Raw genomic sequence first — 23295 nt, forward strand, 5'->3', positions numbered from 1 at the left:
AGTTTTCGAGTCATTCATTGCGTCAATTGAAACAAGTCTTTGCTTCAAATGAAATGAACTGAAGCACTCGACGAACGAAACAAGTGATAGTCCGGTCCAGTTTGAAAAGAGGAATGTTCATCGTGACTCGATAACAAGAAACACGATGACTTACACGAAAATGATATTGCTCGAAATGAAGCGATTCTGCGGAGAACCGAACCGAGATCTTCAATAGAATTGAAAGCTTCAGAAAAGCTCCGAGAACATCAAGACAGATCTGAGAATCAAAGGGCAGTTCAAATAATTTTAAAGAAACCTTAAAGAAGTTTCGAGAAAGTCAGGAAATTTCCGGGAACTTCAGCAAAGCTCCGAGAGAATTTTCTGGAACGCAATAAAAATTATATGGTCATCCGGAAAATGTGAGAGTTCTTTAAGGGTGTTATATCATAGAAATTCATTGCGAAAATTTAGCTAAGTTGATTGGAACATCAACGAAGGCCCATTAATTAAAGCAAGCACCGGTTTTTTTTCAAGAAATTTTAGAGATCTTCAAAGAAACTTCGATATTTTTAGATACTTTCATGATAATCAACAAAGTTCCGAGTACTTCGAGGACGATCAGATAACTTCAGAACATTCTCATCAACTTAAGGAAATTTGCAACGGCTTATAAGGAGCATTAAACAATTTTAGAGAACTTTAGGTAAACATGGAAAACTTTTGGGATATCCAGTTCAGGAAAAAATGGTGATATAAGGCAAAGTTCAATTAATTTCAGTAAAATTGCAGGTTCCTGTAATGATAACTGAGAAATTCAGGGCAGTCTAGAGAACTTTAAGGCAATTCAGAAATCTTTTGAGCAGTTATGAATTAGTGTCGATAATTTAAGGGCAGTTCCACGAACTTCAGAAAAATCTTGAGATCTTCAGTGAAAATCATAGAACTATATTAATCGTTTTGATTACAAGAAAATTGCGGAATCCTAAAGAAGTTCCATAAATTTCAGAAAACTTCACAGAAGTGCAGAGATCTTCAGAAACATTTCGAGAACTTCATAGAAGCGTTGGAACCAGGCATGGAAAATCATTTGCATTCATTTCGTGCATTCTTTTACATTCATTTGCCCCCTAATTTTTTTTCATCGACAGAATTCCTCAAAATGATGTATGGAATTTTTGTAAGTTTTGCTATTACCTACAACTTTTGTAAAACAACTCAAATCCGTATCTCTTATGCATGACGAACCAGAGCGAACAGAAGCCACTACTGTTTTTTCCGTGAATGTATTTTACATTCACTGAAAAACAGTAAAAAGTTCTGCCTGCTCTAATTCGTGATGCATAAGAGATACAGATTTGAGTTATGTGCAAAAGTTGTAGCTAATAACAAAACCTGCTAAAGCTCTAAACGTAATTTTGCGGAAAGCTGTTGATGCAAAAAGTTAAAGGTAAATGAATGTAAATGAATGCATGAAATGAATGTAAATGATTTTCCATGCCTGGTTGGAATTCAATTTTCTTTGAATTTTCCTCGGAATTACTTTGAAATTCTCCTCAGTAAGAAACCCTTTGCAGTGTTCACTCGGCTGTCGACAGCTTCTGTCCCTTTCGATGTGTGTCACGCGATCGTCTGTTTATTCGACAGCAATCATTGTGTGGTCCTCCTCATTGTTCTTTCGGTCGATGCGTCATCGACTTTGGAAAGCAACCGTTTCGCGATGAGTGTGTGAGTGCTGACCACGTTTTGCGTCCATTGCTGCAATGGAAGCGCTCTGCTCCCCGTCGGCGAATCTGCCATACAATGAAACCACTGGAAGCAGATCCCGTTCTGACGGAGGAGGCTTATTGGATAGTGGAAGATAAAGTGTTTGTTTTGTTGTGCCTATTGACTATAGTTTTAAGAGATGTTTTTTTAATATTGAACCAGAATCCTCGGCGTCGGTGGTGTAGTGATAAGCGTGACTGCTTTCTGACCCCAATGGGTCTGGGTTCGATCCCAGCCGAGATCGGTGTGATTTTTCTGAGGCATAAAACTCTCTGATCACGTCGTCCTTCCGAAGGAAAGTAAAGCCGTTGGTCCCGGCCCTTCTTCTTCTTCGCATTTCAAGCTTATTGCATATCGCATATTAGTTTATCGCGTGCTCTCAACTTAGTGTTCTAGATGCACTTCCACAGTTATTAATTGAGAGCTTTCGATGCCTGTACCATTTTGCATTGATATAATTGTGTGGCAAGTCCAATCATTCCATCATAGAAATGCCCAGGGAAGTCGAGAAATTTTCCAACCCGCAAAATTCCTAGACCGGACCGGGAATCGAACCCAGCCACCTCCAGCATGGTCTTGCTTTGTAGCTGCGCCTTTACCGACTGAGCTAAGGGAGGCCCGCTTGGAGTCCCGGCCCATGTGTATTGAATGGGTGCGATATCCTACGCAGGCTTGGACGCTGCCTTCTTGCACATTCGATTGCCGCCAATGGATGGCAATCGATGTCCGCCGGTGTTTGGCACTAGAGACCGACGTCAAATAAAAGATTGAAGAATCCTCGGCTCTGTAAAGTTAACTCGATTGAGCCTTAAAAAAAAAATTGCAAGGATTCTTAGAATTTAACGTGAATTCATTTCAGATTTCTTTTTGAATCTCACTCCTAAAATGTGAATGAGTCTCCTAAAAATACATTTGCGTTTCTCCTCACGAATTCCTTTGATTTCTCCTCATAATTTGTTTAGCAAACCATCCTTGAATTCTTTTCCAATTTTTTTGAAGATGTCCTGGAGCTAGTCTCATATTTAATTGTAATCCTCCTTTTAGCATCCCTTTCACAGCCTAAGTATTCTCTAAAAATTTCCAAAGACTTAGGGGAAAGTGGGTCAATTTCATCAATGGGGCAGTGTAGCCATCCGTTTAAAAATCCACTTATTGGACATATTTCACCGAAAATCTGTTGCAGGCTTAATGCTTCATACCTTCTTGACCTATTAATTTAATTTTAGTCTAATAAATTACTTTTCTCTAGTGCGAATATTCGAAAAAATGTTAGACTATCTCAAACTTAAGTCCATTCGGGGCTCCTCAATTTTGCATTATTCCTTTCATAAATATCACTAAAAATCACGTTTTGAATCAGCTGCTTTGGTAAAAAAATCAGTCTTTCACAAGACTGAAAAAATATTGGCTTAGACAGTACCTCTTATATTTAATATATCCTACTGAAAATAATTGTTTCTTTAAAATCTGTTCATGCTAAAACACTAAAACTGTCCTTTGTTGACCCTTCATAAAGCCTCAAGAGAACAGAATATTCTTACCGGTATTTTTTTGTTTATTAATTTATTTGGTAAGGCTCAAACGAATTAACTTTACAGAGCCGAGGATTCTTGGTCACTACACAATACATCTTAAAACTATAGTCAAAAGGTACAACACAACAAACTCTTTATCTTCCGCTATCCAAAAAGCCTCCTCCATCAAAACTGGAGCCGCTTCCAGTGGTTTCATTGTATGACAGTTACGCCATAGAGGGTCAGAGTGCTTCCAATGCAGCAATGGACGCAAAACGTGGTCAGCACTCACACACTCATCACAAAACGGTTGCATTCTAAAGTCGACGACGCATCGACTGAAAGAACTGCTGATGAAGAACAATGAGGAGGACCACACAATGGTTGCTGCCGAGAAAACAGACGATCGCGTGGCACACATCGAGAGTGGCCTGCTTTTGTCGACAGCCGAGTGAACACTGAATTCTTACCGGTTGTCAATAGGGTTTGAAGCTATCCATATGTTTAATCGACATTCGAGTTTTCCACTGAATTCTGTATGTGGAAAATGATGATTTTCTTAAGATGTTCAAACAGCCCTACTTTCCTCTATGCTGCGGATTCGTTTTCTCTCACAAACTTCGTGAAATTATCCTCAGAAAGCCATTGGAATTTTCGTCTGAAGTTTACATGAGGTCTGCTCCTCAGAAGTTCCTAAGAGTCTTCATTAAAATTTTCTTTGAATTCAATTCACTGTTTTCTTGAAATTCTAATCAAAATTACTTACACATGAAATCTAAAATTGCTCAGAACTACCTTGAAAACTGACTGTACTTGATGGTTTTTTCTCCCTTGGATACTGCCCATAAAAGCATAATTGTACCATCTTTGCTTGATTGCCTATTCATATGGGACAGTTATGCTTTTATGGGCAGGACAGGTCCTTAGAAACTATAATATTTTTAAAAGTATTACAACTTTTAAGTCAAGAATTTTAAAAACTTGTTGAAATTTAAAATTTGTGGTATGTATGCATATTTCATTTTACGGATATTCCGGATCTTCCGGATGACGATCCCTTGGCCATCCAGGTCTATATTTATGTCACGACCCCAAATTCTATCCTTATATCACAGTTCCACGTGTTCCCGAAAAAAAAACCCGGAGCTGTAGGATCAGTTTCATGGATGGACCACTTTTACGGATGTTCCGGATCTTCCGGAGGACGGTATCTTGGCCATCCGGGTCCATTTTTATATCACTACCCTAAATTATTTCTTATATCACAGTTCCAAGTGTTTTCGATAAAAAATCCGGAGTTGTAGAATCAGTTTCATGGATGGACCACTTTTATGGATGTTTCGGATCTTCCGGAAGGCGGCCCCATGGCAATTTGGGTCAATGTTTATGTCACGACCCAAATTTATTTCTTATATCACAGTTCCACGTGTTTTCAATAAAAAAAAACCGTGGAGCTCTAGGATAAGTTTCATGGATGGACCACTTTTACGGATGTTTCGGATCTTGCTGAAGGCCATTTGGGTCAATATTTATGTCGCGACCACAATTTATTTCTTATATCACAGTTCCACGTATTTTCGAAAAAACTGTGGAGCTCTAGGATCAGTTTCATGGATGGACCACTTTTACGGATGTTTCGGATCTTCTGGAGGATGGTCCTATGGCCATCCGGGTCAATGTTTATGTCACGACCCAAATTTATTTCTTATATCACAGTTCCACGTGTTTTCGAAAAAACTGTGGAGCTCTTGGATCAGTTTCATGGATGGACCACTTTTACGGATGTTTCGGATCTTCCGGAGGATGGTCCTATGGCCATCCGGGTCTATGTTTATGTCATGACTCCAAATTATTTCTTATATCATAGTTCCACGTGTTTTCGAAAAAAAACCACGGAGTTGTAGGATTAGTTTCATGGATGGACCACTTTTACGGATGTTTTGGATCTTCCGGAGGATTTTCCTATGGCCATCTAGGTCTATGTTTATGTCATGACTTCAAATTCTTTCTTATATCATAGTTCCACGTGTTTTCGAAAAAAAACCACGGAGCTGTAGGATCAGTTTCATGGATGGACCACTTTTCTGGATGTTTCGGATCTTCCGGAAGGCCATTTGGGTCAATATTTATGTCACGACCCCAATTTATTTCTTATATCACAGTTCCACGTATTTTCGAAAAAACTGTGGAGCTCTAGGATCAGTTTCATGGATGGACCACTTTTACGGACGTTTCGGATCTTCCGGAGGACTGCGCCATGGACATCCGGGACCATGTTTAAGTCACAACCCCAATTTATTTCTTATATCACAGTTCCGCGTATTCCCGAAAAAAGCCGTGGAGCTCTAGGATAAGTTTCATGGATGGACCTCTTTTACGGATGTTTCGGATCTTCCGGAAGGCCATTTGGGTTAATATTTATGTCACGACCCAAATTTATTTCTTAAATCATTCCACGTATTTTCGAAAAAACTGTGGAGCTCTAGGATCAGTTTCATGGATGGACCATTTTTATGGATGTTCCGGATCTTCCGGAGGACTGCCACATGGACATCCGGGACCATGTTTAAGTCACAACCCCAATTTATTTCTTATATCACAGTTCCGCGTGTTCCCGAAAAAAGCCGTGGAACTCTAGGATCAGTTTCATGGATGGACCACTTTTACGGATGTTTCGGATCTTCCGGAAGGCCATTTGGGTCAATATTTATGTCGCGAACCCAATTTATTTCTTATATCACAGTTCCGCGTGTTCCCGAAAAAAGCCGTGGAGCTCTAGGATAAGTTTCATGGATGGACCACTTTTACGGATGTTTCGGATCTTCCGGAGGATGGTCCTATGGCCATCCGGGTCTATGTTTATGTCATGACTTCAAATTCTTTCTTATATCATAGTTCCACGTGTTTTCGAAAAAAAACCACGGAGCTGTAGGATCAGTTTCATGGATGGACCTCTTTTACGGATGTTTCGGATCTTCCGGAAGGCCATTTGGGTCAATGTTTATGTCACGACCCAAATTTATTTCTTATATCACAGTTCCACGTGTTTTCGAAAAAACTGTGGAGCTCTTGGATCAGTTTCATGGATGGACCACTTTTACGGATGTTTCGGATCTTCCGGAGGATGGTCCTATGGCCATCCGGGTCTATGTTTATGTCATGACTCCAAATTATTTCTTATATCATAGTTCCACGTGTTTTCGAAAAAAAAACACGGAGTTGTAGGATTAGTTTCATGGATGGACCACTTTTACGGATGTTTCGGATCTTCCGGAGGATTTTCCTATGGCCATCTAGGTCTATGTTTATGTCATGACTTCAAATTCTTTCTTATATCATAGTTCCACGTGTTTTCGAAAAAAAAAACCACGGAGCTGTAGGATCAGTTTCATGGATGGACCACTTTTCTGGATGTTTCGGATCTTCCGGAAGGCCATTTGGGTCAATATTTATGTCACGACCCAAATTTATTTCTTATATCACAGTTCCACGTATTTTCGAAAAAAAAACTGTGGAGCTCTAGGATCAGTTTCATGGATGGACCACTTTTACGGATGTTTCGGATCTTCCGGAAGGCCATTTGGGTCAATATTTATGTCGCGACCCCAATTTATTTCTTATATCACAGTTCCACGTGTTTTCGAAAAAACCGCGGAGCCCTAGGATCAGTTTCATGGATGGACCACTTTTACGGATGTTTCGGATCTTCCGGAGGGTTTTCCTATGGCCATCCAGGTCTATGTTTATGTCATGACTTCAAATTCTTTCTTATATCATAGTTCCACGTGTTTTCGAAAAAAAAACCACGGAGCTGTAGGATCAGTTCCATGGATGGACCACTTTTCTGGATGTTTCGGATCTTCCGGAAGGCGGCCCCATGGTCATTTTGTCAATGTTTATGTCACGACCCCAATTTATTTCTTATATCACAAATCCACGTTTTTTCAAAAAAAAAAAAAAAAAAACTGGAGGTCTTGGATAAGTTTCATGGATTGATCACTTTTACCGATGTTTCGGATCTTCCGGGCCATCCGGTCTATGTTTATGTCACGACCACAAATTCATTCTTATATCGCAGTTCCAAGTGTTTTGAAAAAAATAAACACGGAGTCCTAAGATCAGTTTCGTGGATTGACCTTTTTTACGGATGTTCCGGATCTTCTCCAGGATCCATATATAGGAACCATGACTGTATTCTAGCTAATTATGAACATTCGTTCCCATTTATCTAGATTACAGATCTTAAGCCTTGCAAGTGGCCCATAAACACACCTTTAAAAAAACGTGTAACGACTCTTTTCGCTTTAAAAAAAAAGTAGACGACCCTATTTTCATTCTCTTTACAGCCAAAATAATCTACAGATCTTAGGAATTCTAGTGGTACCATAATTTTTGAAATTCATCAAGAAATGGCTTAGCTATGTATTGCAAACTTTCCGTTACACATTTTTTCGGAGGCTCAATTGTGGTAGCTTTACGGAGCCGTTTATCGATTTGCTACAGTTAAATATTTAATCTCGAAACTAAAGTTAGGAGTGCGGGGACCGACTATTGTACACTGAAAAAAGTTTTCACTTAGTTTCTATTAGGAACGCACATAATATTTTTTCAAATAACAAAAATAATGATTGTTATCTGAATATCACATAGCATAAGAAATTGTATATGAGAAATCATATAGATTTCATTGGACACATAACGTTCATGTGATTCAGTGGTGCAATTTCCAATTGATGGATCACATGAAAGTTATGTGAAATTCACATAGATATTTGCCACTGTAGTTTAGATCAGTAAATAATTGTACATCTGTAGTTATTGCTTTCAACCCTACATATCAATTATTAATCTAACTTATAACCAGTCACAACAATCTCCTCGGTGCGTAAGATATCTTCGGTTGCGCTCTCTTTCGCCTCCATCGTAACCTACCCCCGACATCTGATATCTTTAATTCATAGTTTTCGCCTGTTTCTTTCACTATCCATAGCCACCACGCAACCTACATGTGGTGACTCGTTCTCCCTATGTCTCTTGTCCGGCGGCGTTATCTCCGCCGATCGTCGTTTGAAAATATGTTCGGAATGTCGCCTACGGCTGTCTGTCGGCTGATAACCACATCAACACCACTTGCCACACTGATGACTGACTGCATTCATCTAGGACAGGGTTGCGTTCGTTAGTCCCCGCTCGATTAGTCATGCCCTTTGCGCTCTTTGAAAGAAAGACCCCCCCCCTTTTGCTCGAAGCCAGCCAACCACCTATCGCAACGATTAATGAGTGCTGTCGCAATACTTGTGTGTAGGTACGCTCGGTTTTTCGTTTTGTTTTTTATTTGGTAACAATTAGAGCTAGCGACAAATGAATGAATGAATGACTGCTTACGAGTGTTTATGTTTCGATCAAGCAGCCGGAAAATGTCGTCTGCAAGCACATGAAGAAGATTAAGAAAATTATCAAACGAAACATCGAGCACCGCATATCGCTCGGGACCTCCTCTGCCGGCCAGCCGCCGAATCAACAGAACGGTGGCACCGGGGGCGGCGCGGAAGAGGATGAGGACTCCGATGGGGAAGATTTGGTAAGAGGTGGATTGAGCTTTTTTTTTGGAGTAGTGCTTGTGTCGTAGGATTCCTTCGGAAGGAATCGCTAGATGGATTTTGGGGTTTCTGGGAAGATGGTAGACCGTTTCCGAAAGGCTCTCAACTACCGATCAAACTCGCGCATTGAAATCCAATTATCGCCACCATTATCGACGACGATGTTAATTTCTGTGCTCGGTGCCACGCCTAGACATCCCGAAAAGGGGTTAACAAACAAACAAACGATAATTGGTTCCTACCATTTAGCATATCGTCCGCCGACGTGACATGGAAGTGTGGGGTGTTTGCGTCGGATTCTTTCGAAAATCGTGTTGCGTCCTTTTGTGCATTCCACACGACCCTGTGTGTAGTGACACACAATGTTGTTAAAATGACATCATTGTTGGCTGCGCGGGGACCAGGTCAAGAACGACTCTACTTATGGCGATGCAGAATATTGAACAGGATGGTTCACCCCCCTTGCGATTGAATCGGCTGAGATTGAGATGTCGGACATGTTTTGCAATTTGAATGAAATATCAGCAGAACGAAGGATGACAGGAGGAGGTATGGTCCATGGGGCCAATGCAGTCATCGTGTGTACATAGATTGTGTACACTCATTGGACCGCCGCCGGAAGTTTTGTGACGATGACGCAATCGTTTGCTTGCCCCGCAGAGGGTTACAGTCCATGCTTTGCCGGTTGATTTCATTCATGATGTGTACTCAGCTGCCTGCTGTTTGACTGCCGCTGCGTGTGCGGACTTGGGAAGTAGGAGGTTTATTTTGCACACATTTGTTGACCATGCCTTGGGAGACTTCTGCGCAAAATAATGAGACTTTTCGACGGACTGAATCCGGTTTGGGGTTATTTGCTGTCGGGCATGACGAAGTTTTTTTTTTATATATATTTGCAGCATTTAATGTGTGTCTTTCATGGTGATTTCAAAGCAAATTGCGATTTCATTTAGATTCGGTTTAATCCTTCGAGTTTTGAATTTGACATCATGACGCCTGAACGTCTGCTGACAATTGCTTTAGAAATCGATTAACGACGCCATGGCAAAATTTCCTAATAAATTGGTAAATCATCGTAGGATCGCTAAACTATGCTGCTGCAGGTTTCAATCAATGGGAGTTAAAAACAAGGGGCAAAAGTTCGTTTTGAGATTTTCGAAGCCTGTGCAAGTTAAAACTCAGTGTTTGGAAGGTCTTTTAGAGCCAGACTTTCCTCCAAAAAATCACAAAAGTTGATGAAGGGAACAAGAATAACTCAAGGCAGCCCATATTTGGCACCAATAGAAACAATAAAATACGCCCTAAAAATTAATAATTTACCCATAAAACATAGGCAGATGTGCCAATGCTCAATACAAAAATGTGAAGGCACCGTGAATCAGTAAAATTGCACCAGTAACATTAAACATATTCTTCATAAAACAATGGAAATGATCAGTAAAAAGATTAAGATAAGATAAAATATTCCCTAAAAAAGTTATGAAATGTTCCACAAACTTCGGCGATTTCTATGGGACATTTCATCTCTTTTTATTGGCACATTTAAACATTTGTATTGGCTCACTTCATATTGTTGAGGGAATATTTCATCCTCTAACGCAGTCCCTGTTTTTCTTTACTATACTGGGGCTTACATTACGAAATCGTAAATGAGGCATGTAACGAAAATGGGGGAAGTTTTCAAACGGATATTTCTCAAAACCATTAATGGGAAATATGTCAAGCAATATGTCATTCGACGGAGAACTTATCCAGCAATTTTCTAGTGTATAGTACAAACAGTGAAAATAGTTAAACAATTAAGAAATTTTGCCAATGCAAAATCAGAAGAGCGGACGGATGGGATGAATCTATATTCTCTTGCACGGACATCACTTTCAAGTTGGTGCACAAATTTGCCTTCCACAGCGCTTTTTGGTTATTGATGCTACATATACAGATTTATCTGTAATCATACAGATTTTTTCCGATATTTTGATACAGATATTTGTATATTACAGATTTTTAGAAAATATACAGATTTTATTCTAAACTAGCTGAGTGCCCGGCCTTGCTCGGGATTCAATATAAGCTTGAGTGTATGCGCCGAATAAAAAAAAAAGCATGCTTTATTGTACGTAGCCCCCCCCCCTCTTATCTAAGGGGCAACCCCTCATGACCTCCACATGTCAAATTTGGTTCCATTTGCTTGATTAGCTCTCGAGTTATGCAGAAATTTCTGTTTCATTTGTATGGGAGCCCCCCCCCCCCTTTACAGAGAGGGTAGGGGTCTCGAACCATCATAAGAACCTTTCCCTGCCCCAAAAACCCCTGCATACAAATTTTCCCCGCCGATCGGTTTAGTAGTTTCCGAGTCTATAAGGGTCAGACAGACAGACAGAAATTCATTTTTATATAGGGGAAATGGCTCTAATGTTGGCCTATGGATCTAAGATTGGGCCCATCGCTAAAAATCTGCTATTTATCAATTGTATCTAGATGACGGTACTAATGGATATTTTTGATCGCCATAGAAAATTTAGTCGATTGCTGAATTTATGCATGAGCCCAAATTAGGGGCATTTAGGCCGACATTACATCCTTTTCCCCAATATAGATTGATTGATAAGCGATTTAGTTGAATAATTGTATACCTTTTACGTTGTTTTTCCTTCTAATTCTACTACTATTGTATAACTTTCGTTAATTCACTTTCACTAATTCACTTTAACTAATTCACTTTCACTATTTGCTTTCACTATCAATTACTTCTAAATAACTTCTTCAGTGTCTAGTCATAGGCTATGACTAGACACTGAAGAATTTTGCATGGACTCTGATTGGACCCTGAAGAAGTTTGCAAGCAGTAAACTAAAAACTAAACTAAAATGAATTAGTGAAAATGAATTAAAGAAAGTGAACTAGTGAAAGTGAAAGTGATACAATAGTAGTAGAATTAAAAGGAAAAACATCGTAAAAGGTATGCAGATTTTACATTTTTCAAATCAGAGATTTTCATATTTTATTTTATATATATCTTGTTTCGTTTCTTCCTTTTGACCTGCTTGAACTCACTCTTTGAGCATCAAATCCAAATTGTATTTTTCACTAAATAAAATATTTTTGTATTATCTGATAATTTTGGAAGGGCTTCTGATATTCTGATGATCTTTTACGTTGTTTTTTTCTTTTTTTTATTCTACTATTATATCATTTTCACTAATTCATTTTTATTTTCACTAATTCATTTTCACTTTCACTAATTCATTTTCACTGATTCACTTTCACTAACTCACTTTCACTAACTCACTTTCACTCATTCGCTTTCACTATCACTTTGAAATATGACAAAGTAAATAGTGAAAGTGATTTAGTGAAGTGAATGAGTGAAAGTGAATTAAGGGGGATTTCCGGTTCAATTGACCTAACTTTGGATTTTTTTTCTCCAGGGAACTGGTAAGAGTTAGAGACCTGAGTTTTTTGTCAAATCTTTATTCATTCTTGCTCTACAACTGGGAATTTTTTCAAGTCAAAAAATCCAAAATGGCGTCCAATATGGCGGCTGCCCGGCGGGTACTTCCCAAAACTGCGAGCAGCCTAGAGGTCGCAAATCGTCACTTAGAAAGAAAATCAGCTCAGTTTCTTGAAGAGTATAGTTCAGAGAATGGAATGAACTAGAATCTTTGAAAAATCTCAAAATTTGACAAAATGGCGGTAACTGACTTTTTTTCAAATGCCCGCCATTTTTTTCAAATTTTGAGACGCCATATTGGACGCCATTTTGGATTTTTGGACTTGAAAAAAAAATCCCAGTTGTAGAGCAAGAATGAATAAAGATTTGACAAAAAACTCAAGTCTCTAACTCTTACCAGTTCCCTAGAAAAAAAATCCAAAGTTTAGGTCAATTGAACCGGAAATCCCCCTTAATGAAAATGAATTAGTGAAAGTTGTGATACAATAGTAGTAGAATTAAAAGGAAAAAAAAACAACGAAAAAGGTATACTATTTTTCTACTAAAACGCTCATCAATCAATTTAGATTCTGATTTTTTAATTTCTTGATGGAAGGGATATTAGTTCCACTTTATTATTTAATTTAGTCATGTCACATAGGGACATATATTAGAAACAATAGTAACTATCCAATTCGACTAAGCTTTTCCAGTAAAAGTTTTGAGTTACCCCTTAGTGAAGATTTACGGATTTGAAAAAAAATCAAGTTACCAGATAAAGATGTTCGTAATCTCAGACATAACACAATCTAATTCTAGAAAAATGTAATTGTATTTCATTAATAAAAAACTTCAACCGGATGCTTATTTACCTCTCACTACTGGAACTTAATTTTCTGTATTTTAAGACTTGTTAGAAATGATACAAATCACTTGAAAAAATCATGATTGTTGGATTTCGAGATCGTCAACTCTCCACAATTCGATATCCACTAACTCGATATTTAATTATAGAATCATAGTAAACATGAATTTTTTGGCTACTATGGCAGAGATTTTGTATGGGATTGTTGTTCTATAACTCAATGGTTCCTTCAATATCGAGTTGTTGAGAGTTCACTCTAGTTTTTTTTTTTAGAAAGCATCTTTTGTCATTTTCAAGTTTCTAAGCTTTGAACAAACGCTTTCTGAATTATGTTTGAACTTCATGGAGATTTAGGTAGATCCGCACTATTACAATAATAATGAAATTATACAGATTTTTGTCGATCAGATAGAGATTAAAATGTAAGAGGTTGTACCTAAGACACGACCGTAGATTTGACGTAGGATTACGTGCTCGGTATCAATATTCGGCGACTGTGTTAGGGAAACCACTTTTTCCCATCACGGAAACGCCTCGTTTTCTGATGACAACATTTCGTGCGCAAAACATGATGTGGCTGGCAGCAAGGCGAGCGAACGTGGAATGAGAGTGACGCGCTTGGCATAGATAGCCCACAGCGGCTCTTCGGTGAATCGAGGGCTCTTGAGAGCAGCCTTCATATTGATAGCTAGCTGCTTGCGGGCAGCCTTCCGTTGTGTACTGAAGAAAAATGTAGAACGCCACGCGCCGAAAGCACTGCTGCTGCCTATGACGACCGGACATCACCACACACGGTGATTGAATAAGCACCGTTCGGCGAGACCGAATGGATTTCGATTTTGAAATCTGTGTTAGGGACAGGGTTCTGCATTTTCGAAACAAAGACAAGAAAATTAACTCTACACAGAATCGTTTCATTTCGAGCAATATAATTTTCGTGTAAGCCATTGTGTTTCTTGTTATCGAGTCACTATGAACATTCTTCCTGTCAAACATGACTTGACTATGGCTTGTTTCGTTCGTCAAGTGCTACAGTTCATTTCATTTGAAGCGAAGACTTGTTTCAATTGACGCAATGAATGACTCGAAAACTGCTGCCTTCGTTTTTTCCACGTTCACTTCAATTCGGGGCTCATTCGATTTGTCACGCGTCGCGTCTTCAGGCATCAAAATATAGTATCCGCACAATATCGGGTGCCGGTAGGGATGACATCCGGATTATATGTAGTCCGGATGTTCTGGAGTCCAATCTCCTGGAGTCCTCCATCGGACTCAGGAAAAGTCTCAAATACACTATAATATCGGTATTTTCGGAACGGGGACGACGCGAAGGTGCAGAAAATCGATGTCCGACGACATTTTGGAATCCAATATGGCGGCCATCGTGATCAAAATAGTGTCAAATATCCTAAGATACGGGTATGTTGGAATCCAGATGGTGGTCATCGGGTTTCAGAAAAAGTATCAAATACCCTAAGATATGGGTATTTTCAGAACGGGGACGACATTTAGATGCCGAAAATCGATATTCAACGCCATTTTGTAATCCAAGATGGCGACCATTGAGTTTCAGAAAAGTAGGGGAAAAGTTGGCTTCGATAATACCTTAACCTATTATCGTCAGGGGGTAAACAACGTCCTTGAGAGCTCAATTTTGGCATGTGGATACATTATGTTTTAGAGCAACTATTGGCCAAATTTGAGTGCTCTAGGACTTTGTTTACCCCCTGACGATAATAGGTTAAGGTATTGCCGAAGCCAACCTTTCCCCTATCTAATACCGTAAGATCTGGGTATTTTTGGAACCAGGACGACGCGTAGATGCCGAAAATCGATACGCGACACTATTTTGGAATCCAAGATGGTAGCCATCGGGTTACATAAAAGAGTCAAATACCTTAAGATATGGGTATTTTCAGAACGGGGACGCACGTAGACGCCGAAAATCCATATTCGACGCCATTTTGGAACGCAAGATGGCGACGATCGGGTTACAGAAAAAATGTCAAAAACACTAAGATCTGGGTATTTTCGGAACGGAGACGACGCGTGGAAGCTGAAAATCAATATTCAACGCCATTTGTAGAGTATTTGACACTTCTTCTGAAATCAAGAGCCACCATCTTGAATTTCAAAATGGTGTTGGACATCGATTTCCGGTTTCTAGATGTCACCCCGATTCCAAAAATATCCTCATTGATCGGTATTTGACAGTATTTCACACTTTTTTCTGAACCAATCCCTCCATATTAGATTCCACTTTTTCTTAAACTGGACGTCAAATATCAATTTTCAGCCTCTAGACGTCAATACCCATATTGATGGGTCGGCATCAAAATTTTCCACTTTTTCTGAAAGCGAAAGCCGCCAGCTTGGATTTCAAAATGCCGTAGAAATAAGATATTTGAGTGGGTTGGTTTATTTCCTTCAAATTCCGTTATAATTGCTTATCTTTTGACAGATACGCGTATGTCGTCTACTACTTGCAGACTTCATCAGTGCCAAGTACTCAACACCACTGCTGTTGTGGTGTTGAGTACTTGGCACTGATGAAGTCTGCAAGTAATAGACGAAATACGCGTATCTGTCAAAAGATAAGCAATTATAGCGGAATTTAAAGGAAATAAACCAACCCACTCAAAGCTCTTCATAAAGGTTAAGAGGTTCGACAAATTTAAAGGATTGTAGAATAAAGGATTTCAGCCTCCAGACGTCACCCCGGTTAAAAAATACCCATATTGATGGGTATTTGACAGTATTTCCCACGTTTTTTTCTCTGAAATAGGAAGCCACCATCTTGGATTTCAAAAAGCCGACGGATATCAATTTTTATTCTCTAGACGTCATCTCGATTCCAAAAATATCCATATTGATGGGTATTTAACAGTACTTTCCGCATTTTCTCGAACCGGAAGCCCCCATCTTGGATTTCAAAATAGTGTCGCACATCTTTTCCAATCCCTTGATGACATGCCGATTCCAAAAATACCTTTTGGATTTGACGATACTTCCTAATTTTTTTCTGAAATCGGAATTCAAAATGGTGTCGGAATTAAATGTTCATTCACTAGACAGTTCCAAAAATACCAATATTGAGGGGTATTTGACAGTATTTCCCACTTTTCCTAAAACTGGAAGCTGCCATCTTGAATTTCAAAATGGCGTCGCATATCAACTTTCGATCTCACAAATTCTCACGATTCCACAAATTCCCATATTGATGGGTAAACAAACCACCCGACAATGATAAATTCGACATCCACGTGCGCAGATCTTTAGCGCATGAACCGAGTGAACAATCAACAGAAGTCAGGAAAACAGCGCAAATTTGGATCGAATAGCTTCGCTTCAATGCGAATGTATGCTCATTTGACAATGGAAGACGAAATGAACAAGAGTCAAGCCAAAACAAACAGCATGAAAACTGATCGTAAGTGGTTCTGTTGATGTTGAAGGGGATATCCTCGAAGAGAAGACAGAATGACTTTCAATTGAAAGTGATGATTGACAGCATCGTCGTCACTTGACGATTTTCAATTGAAAGTGACTTTGTTGTAACAGTTGGACATTTGTGTAATTTTCAATAGCGACCTATTGAAAATTGATAAAGGGTTCAATTTAGCAGATTCGTAGAAAAATATCCAATCGATTGGCTTGTTTAGATTTAAAATCCATGACAGAGTTATATGTGGTCAAAACCTGACCACTCTTCGTAACGCGGTCGACTTTGGTTTTGTGAAATAGCACCATCAGTTGCTGCTAGGTAGTACTAGAGCTGGTCTAAACTAGCAGATAACGTCAGAGTAGAGGGAAAGGAGGAGCAGCTTTAACGTGCAGTGTCCGGACCGCCATGTCCCAAGTAGCATTGCAAGTTTTATCGTGGTTTTATAGCATTCTACAAGTCTAAATAATGGTCTTCAGAACCCTAATAAAACCCAAATTGTTACATGGGGGTCTTTTATGCTAAGCGTACCAGCTCCAATTGTTTGCCTTTACGGTTTCGAAGGCTGTGTTATACGCAGTTAATAATAATTCAACCATACAATAGGGATCTACAGGATTTGGATATTTAAGCTTTAGAAAAAAGACTCAATAGTTGGCACGTTGTAGCCAAGTAATGAAAAAAGGTATAAGCAGTAGTAGAGGATGTAGAATTTTTTGCGGAATCACCTGCTCAAATGGGAAGAAATGTGTTGGAAGTGGTGTGAAATATGTTCACTCACAATCTGTCTGCCTAATTTGTGCATTATCGCATAATTGTCAATTAGCATTTGGTCACGTTTAAAAAAAAATATACTTCCACTTCTTGTTGAATATTTACAACCCGGAAATATTCCAGATTTGAACCGGGGAAACCGGGAAAAAGCCGGGAATTTAAAAATGAAATCTCACTGGCCACCCTGGTTATCGCATAATTGTCCTATACGACTGTGATTTTATTCGATCCATCGTTTCCTTTCAATTTTTGTGTAGTATTTGCAGTTTTCTGAGCATATGAAAATCACATAAAAACTACGTGATAACTTTTTACTGTGCGTCAGAGTAAAGTGCTCCACAATTCAGCAGTCATAAATCTCCTCACTTTATCTCTCAGTTGTGAGTCATCAGAAAATGCCGTCAAACATGATTTGCATATTAACATAGTTCAACCTTCGCTCCTAAAAGGATTCCACTTAGCCTTCCTGAATCCCACAAAAAATCCTCCCCGATGACGACATCGCAGTCCGTTTTACGTTACTTACTCCATAATGCCTATCAAGAGAGAGAGCCCACTGAAAAACCCCGAAATCGTCACGTCGCCGTTCGTTGAAACACATTCCCGTTCGTCCGCGCGCCACCTAATAACACATCTCCACAACAATTCCACAGTTCGTGCTGTTTTTTTTTCGAGTCTTCGCTTCGGCTACCCACAAAATATCATGTATGATGTGACTCGTTTTTCGGTCCCATTTAGTGCCACCCATCTGCATCCAGCAGCAAGCAAACAGAGCAGACAGACGACGTCGGTTGGTTGGTTCGCTGGTACGTGGCACATCAACGCGCTATTTACACAAACAATTTGCCCGATGGTGTGCCTTCTCTCGTCGCATTCACACTTGGCCGTCATCCTCCTCCTCCTCCATCTATCATCCATGCGCTTACGAATGGTTGAGTCAGGCTAATGAAATAAAGTCACCATCACCTCGCTCGACCGCGCCACCGTATTAATTATAATTATGACGATGACGTTGTTGTCATCTTTTATGGGATACCATCAGCTACGAAAACATAAAAAAAAATCATGAATGTATTATGAAGTAGATGCGGGTCTCTCTGGTTGACCGAGTAGGATTATGGAACTTTTAAAAATGTATATGGAATTAACTCTTAAAATGTTTGGAATTTCGTATCACTGCTGCACCCTCGGAACTGCACTATCAGACAGGATCGATGCCTTTTTCACGATGGGTAAAATCGCCGAAACAGCACTCACTTGATCGTCCCGCCTGATTCCCCCATTTCTAACAAGTTTTCCACATTTATTCTATATTCAGGTCATGAGCCAGGACGTCCAGAAGGGAGACCCGCTGCAGTTCAAGTTCCGTGCCAAATTCTACCCGGAGGACGTCGCCGAGGAGCTGATCCAAGACATCACGCTGAGGCTGTTCTACCTGCAGGTCAAGAATGCGATCCTTTCCGACGAAATATACTGCCCACCGGAAACGTCCGTTCTGCTAGCCTCGTATGCCGTCCAAGCCCGTCACGGGGACTTCAACAAAACGACACATGTGCCCGGATTCCTGGTGAACGATCGGCTACTGCCGCAGCGGTAAGTTTCCCCGTCGATCTAGATTCACTCGTACAAAGTTTGATCATTTTTCCCGTACCACACGCAGTGTCATCGATCAACATAAGATGTCCAAGGACGAGTGGGAGAACTCGATCACTACCTGGTGGCAGGAGCATCGCGGAATGCTCCGCGAAGACGCCATGATGGAGTACCTCAAGATCGCACAAGATCTGGAAATGTACGGTGTGAACTACTTCGAGATTCGCAACAAGAAGGGCACGGAACTGTGGCTCGGCGTTGACGCCCTGGGGCTGAACATCTACGAGAAAGACGACCGCCTTACGCCCAAAATCGGTTTCCCGTGGTCGGAAATCCGAAACATTTCGTTCAACGATCGCAAATTTATCATCAAGGTAAGCTTCTAGCATCCACATTCGAATTAGCTATCGAACCGCTAACCGTTTGCATTCCATCAGCCCATCGACAAGAAGGCACCGGACTTTGTCTTCTTCGCTCCTCGCGTCCGCATCAACAAGCGAATCCTGGCGCTGTGCATGGGCAACCACGAGCTGTACATGCGCCGTCGCAAGCCGGATACGATCGATGTGCAGCAGATGAAGGCTCAGGCCCGGGAAGAGAAGAACGCCAAGCAGCAGGAGCGCGAGAAGCTGCAGCTAGCCCTGGCCGCTCGGGAACGGGCCGAGAAGAAGCAGCAGGAGTACGAAGACCGCCTGCGAACGATGCAGGAGGAGATGGAACGCTCGCAAGCGAACCTTATCGAAGCGCAGGAGATGATCCGCCGTCTGGAGGAACAGCTCAAGCAGCTGCAGTTCGCCAAGGACGAACTGGAGGCACGCCAGAACGAACTGCAGGTCATGATCAAGCGTCTGGAGGAGTCCAAGAACATGGAGGTCGCCGAGCGCCAGAAGCTGGAGGACGAAATTCGCGCAAAGCAGGATGAGGTGCAAAAGATCCAGGAGGAAGTCTCGGTCAAGGACTCCGAAACCAAACGCCTGCAGGAGGAGGTTGAGGAAGCCAGACGGAAACAGGTAAAGCGTAAAGTATGTATGCATTTTTACGTTCGTTTTCTTCGTTCCTGACGTATAGCCGAGAGCACCCACGAAGAACGCACTTCACCATCTCACCACGATGTTGTACAGTCGAAGAGCACCCTACTACCTACCTACTCTTTCCGCGCACACTCAAACACATGATCTACTACTACGTCTATCCAATCAGGCCACACCGGCGAGGACTCCCTCTCTCACAGAGCGCAACGCAACGGATCCGACCAAAGCGGCTGCAAAATGTTTTCTTCCGTTTCCTCTCTTTTGTACAGGATTATCAAAACACATTCCTTACTTACTAAAACAAAAATCACATCCAAATTCAACCTCATCGATTTTTATAATCCATTACATCTCCTACAAACTTCCCCGTAACTAATCTTTCGATTTACCCTGCGCTGGCGGCGGCTGCGCTTCATGAACAGAACGAAGCGGCGGCGGCTCTGTTGGCGGCCACTACCACGCCCGACCATCACCACGTCGACGAAGAGGAGGAGGAAAACGAGGAGGAGCTGTCGAACGGTGCTGAGAACGGTACCTCGCGGGACTACAGCAAGGACTTCGACACCGACGAGCACATCAAGGATCCGGTCGAGGAACGACGCACGCTGGCCGAACGTAACGAGCGTTTGCACGATCAGCTGAAGGTGAGTTGTGAGGGCGGGAATAAACGAGTGGGGGTGGGATAGTGTTGGTCAGCATGACAAAATTACTGGGGTTTTATGCAGAGGGAGTACGCACTAGCGCTGGCACTGTCCCCCTTTGTCTGTACCTCTAAAATAAAGATAAGTTCTTGCGAAAATCCTTCAATATGGGTATTAAATAAATTCGAAACATGTCTCAACTAAGAGGCAGGCATATCGTGAAGACTTAAGCAAAAATTTCAGGGAAAAAACTCGTTTTGATGAATAATCAAGATTGCAAAAAATGTCATATTGACCCCAATATACAGACAAAGGGTGTGTGTGTACAGTGTTCAGTGAAGCTTTTAATACTGTCGACTATTGGAGAATTCTTGATGAATTTAAATAGGAGTTTTGATCAATCTGGCAAAGGTTTGTGGATGGAAAATCAGAATCTCATAAAAGTTCTGAATTTGAAAGAATAATTCCGGGGTCTTGAAATTTTGTCTAAGTTCCAAGATACCGAAAATTCCAATTTTTATTATATTAGGGTTTTGAATCTAAGTTCCGTCCTACTAAGCATAACCCATACTTAACCTCTCTTTTTCGCACGGATATGAACTCAAAAATGAATCACTTCTTCTTATTCTTCTTCTTCTTCTTCTTCTTCTTCTTCTTCGCATTTCAAGCTTATTACATATCGCATATTAGCTTATTGCGTGCTCTCAACTTAGTGTTCTATATGCACTTCCACAGTTATTAATTGAGAGCTTCCGATGCCTGTACCATTTTTGCATTGGTATAATTGTGTGGCAAGTCCAATCATACTTCTATGCTCAGGGAAGTCGAGAAATTTTCCAACCCGAAAAGTTCCTAGATAGGACCGGGAATTGAACCCAGCCACCTCCGGCATGGTCTTGCTTTGTAGCTGCGCCTATGCCGGCTGAGCTAAGGGAGGCCCCAAGTGATTCTACTATATAGGGGAAATGTATGTAATGTCGGCCTAAGTGTCCCTAATTTGGGCCCATACATAAATTCAGCAATCGACAAAAATTTTCAATAGCAACCAAAATATCCATGAGTACCGTCCCAATGACGCGTCCATCTAGATGCAATTGATAAATAGCAGATTTTTAGCGATGGGCCCAATCTTAGATCCCTAGGCCAACATTAGAGCCTTTTCCCGTATGACTTCCAAATTTATTTACCTTTCTATACGTACCGTTGGATTTGATAAAGAGTCGCAAATTATCGTGATATTGTAAGAAATCTAACACTGCTTCTTGATTGCAAATTCGTTGTACGAGTTTCAATTCCGTCCTAACGTATTGAAACGCCATTGGATATTATTGATGATTTCTGCTCGATAGAACGGAAATGGGCGATTATGACAAAGTAGCGCTCTACCCTATCTGTGGACGCTTTTTTTTTTTCAAAGTCTAATATTCTTAATCAAATAAATACGGTAAGTCCGTGATTCTGATTTCTCTTCTTTTGATATATTGGGCTAAGTCAAGTGTTTTGAATATGTTTAATTAGTTAGACAGTTCAAAGAGAGAGTTCAAATCCCATATCTCGGCAAACGTTTTTCGGTCTGGAATATTTTATTTTTTCCGTGTTCAGAATTCTAAATTTTGCTTCCTTCTCAGTTGTATGAGAAATTTCAGGAAACTGCATGTACTCAGCGCTGAGTTCCTGCAGTTTTTAGACATTTATCCATACCTCTGAGTAGAAGTGACTGTCTCTCTGAGTTATTCTCAGTGGCCGTGTTTGTCTCTATAATACCTATTGGAAGTTTTTCTCGCTATATCGTATGCATAGTTCACCCTTTCACTTTTGGATATTGGATTTAACAACTTATTTGTCCTTATAACTCAATACCGTTATTAGTATCATACCTTGTTTTTACGGGCAAGATAGATCCATTAAAAGAAAGAGATCAGACAAATAAACGCGAATTAACGGCGCCGGTAAGCGTGATTACCTCTCACCCCAGCAGGCCTGGGTTCAATCCCAGTCGGCGCCGCCGGGATGTTTTGAGGCATTCTCTGATCACGCCTTCCTTCGGATGGGAAGTAAAGCCGTTGGTCCCCAGTTCATGAGTTGATGGGTCGATAGGTAGGGTCCAGGTGTGGGAGCTGCCTTCCTGGCACGTCGGTAGCATTGGTGCTCAGCACGGAAAACAAAATCGACGGAAAAAACAAACCAAAGGAAAAAAGAAAAAACTGGCTTTTGCATGTATCTGTGCGTAAGCATGCTCCAGGTTGAATAACAATGTGATTTGGAACCCTCGCACAAAACAGAGAAGCGAAAAAAACCCACACGCCGCACTATGGGCAAAAATGGGTCCAAAATTACCCAAAATTCAATATCTCAACAGCACGCTGAATTCCGGCCATTTTCCGATGGGAAATCGTCCGGGGAATCGATTGCACGTGGTCCCATAAACCGGAGAGAGCCTTGTAGGTATGTGTTTTGGACAATTTTACCCCATTTTCCCCTACTTTTTGGAGGAAATGTTTTTTCACAGCTCTATTTGGTTTTAGAATACTATGTATTTAAACAACAGTTTATGAGATATTAGGGGAATACGTGATACCACTTTATAGGGGAGTAAGGGGTAAAAGTGAACCCTCGCTAAATTTATTTTAATTCATAAAAATGTTGTCGCGCATCGTTT

General features: G+C 40.7%; 1 protein-coding gene across 3 annotated transcripts in view; it reads left to right on the plus strand.

Annotated features, from left to right (window-relative positions):
- The window catches only part of Moe (Moesin), a 162745-nt gene that overhangs the window by 130389 nt on the left and 9061 nt on the right, over positions 1–23295 (plus strand). For all 3 annotated transcript variants that reach the window (XM_065225505.1, XM_065225503.1, XM_065225504.1), the window contains exons 4-7: positions 18690–18964; positions 19032–19338; positions 19402–19974; positions 20418–20639. In XM_065225505.1, coding sequence (XP_065081577.1) covers positions 18690–18964; positions 19032–19338; positions 19402–19974; positions 20418–20639 — 1377 coding nt within the window. The remainder of the gene's footprint in view (positions 1–18689; positions 18965–19031; positions 19339–19401; positions 19975–20417; positions 20640–23295) is intronic.

Source organism: Ochlerotatus camptorhynchus, unplaced genomic scaffold, assembly GCF_037179485.1.
Source record: "Ochlerotatus camptorhynchus isolate MF236.1 unplaced genomic scaffold, CSIRO-AGI_Acam_v1.1 ptg000230l, whole genome shotgun sequence".
NCBI lineage: Eukaryota > Metazoa > Arthropoda > Insecta > Diptera > Culicidae > Ochlerotatus > Ochlerotatus camptorhynchus.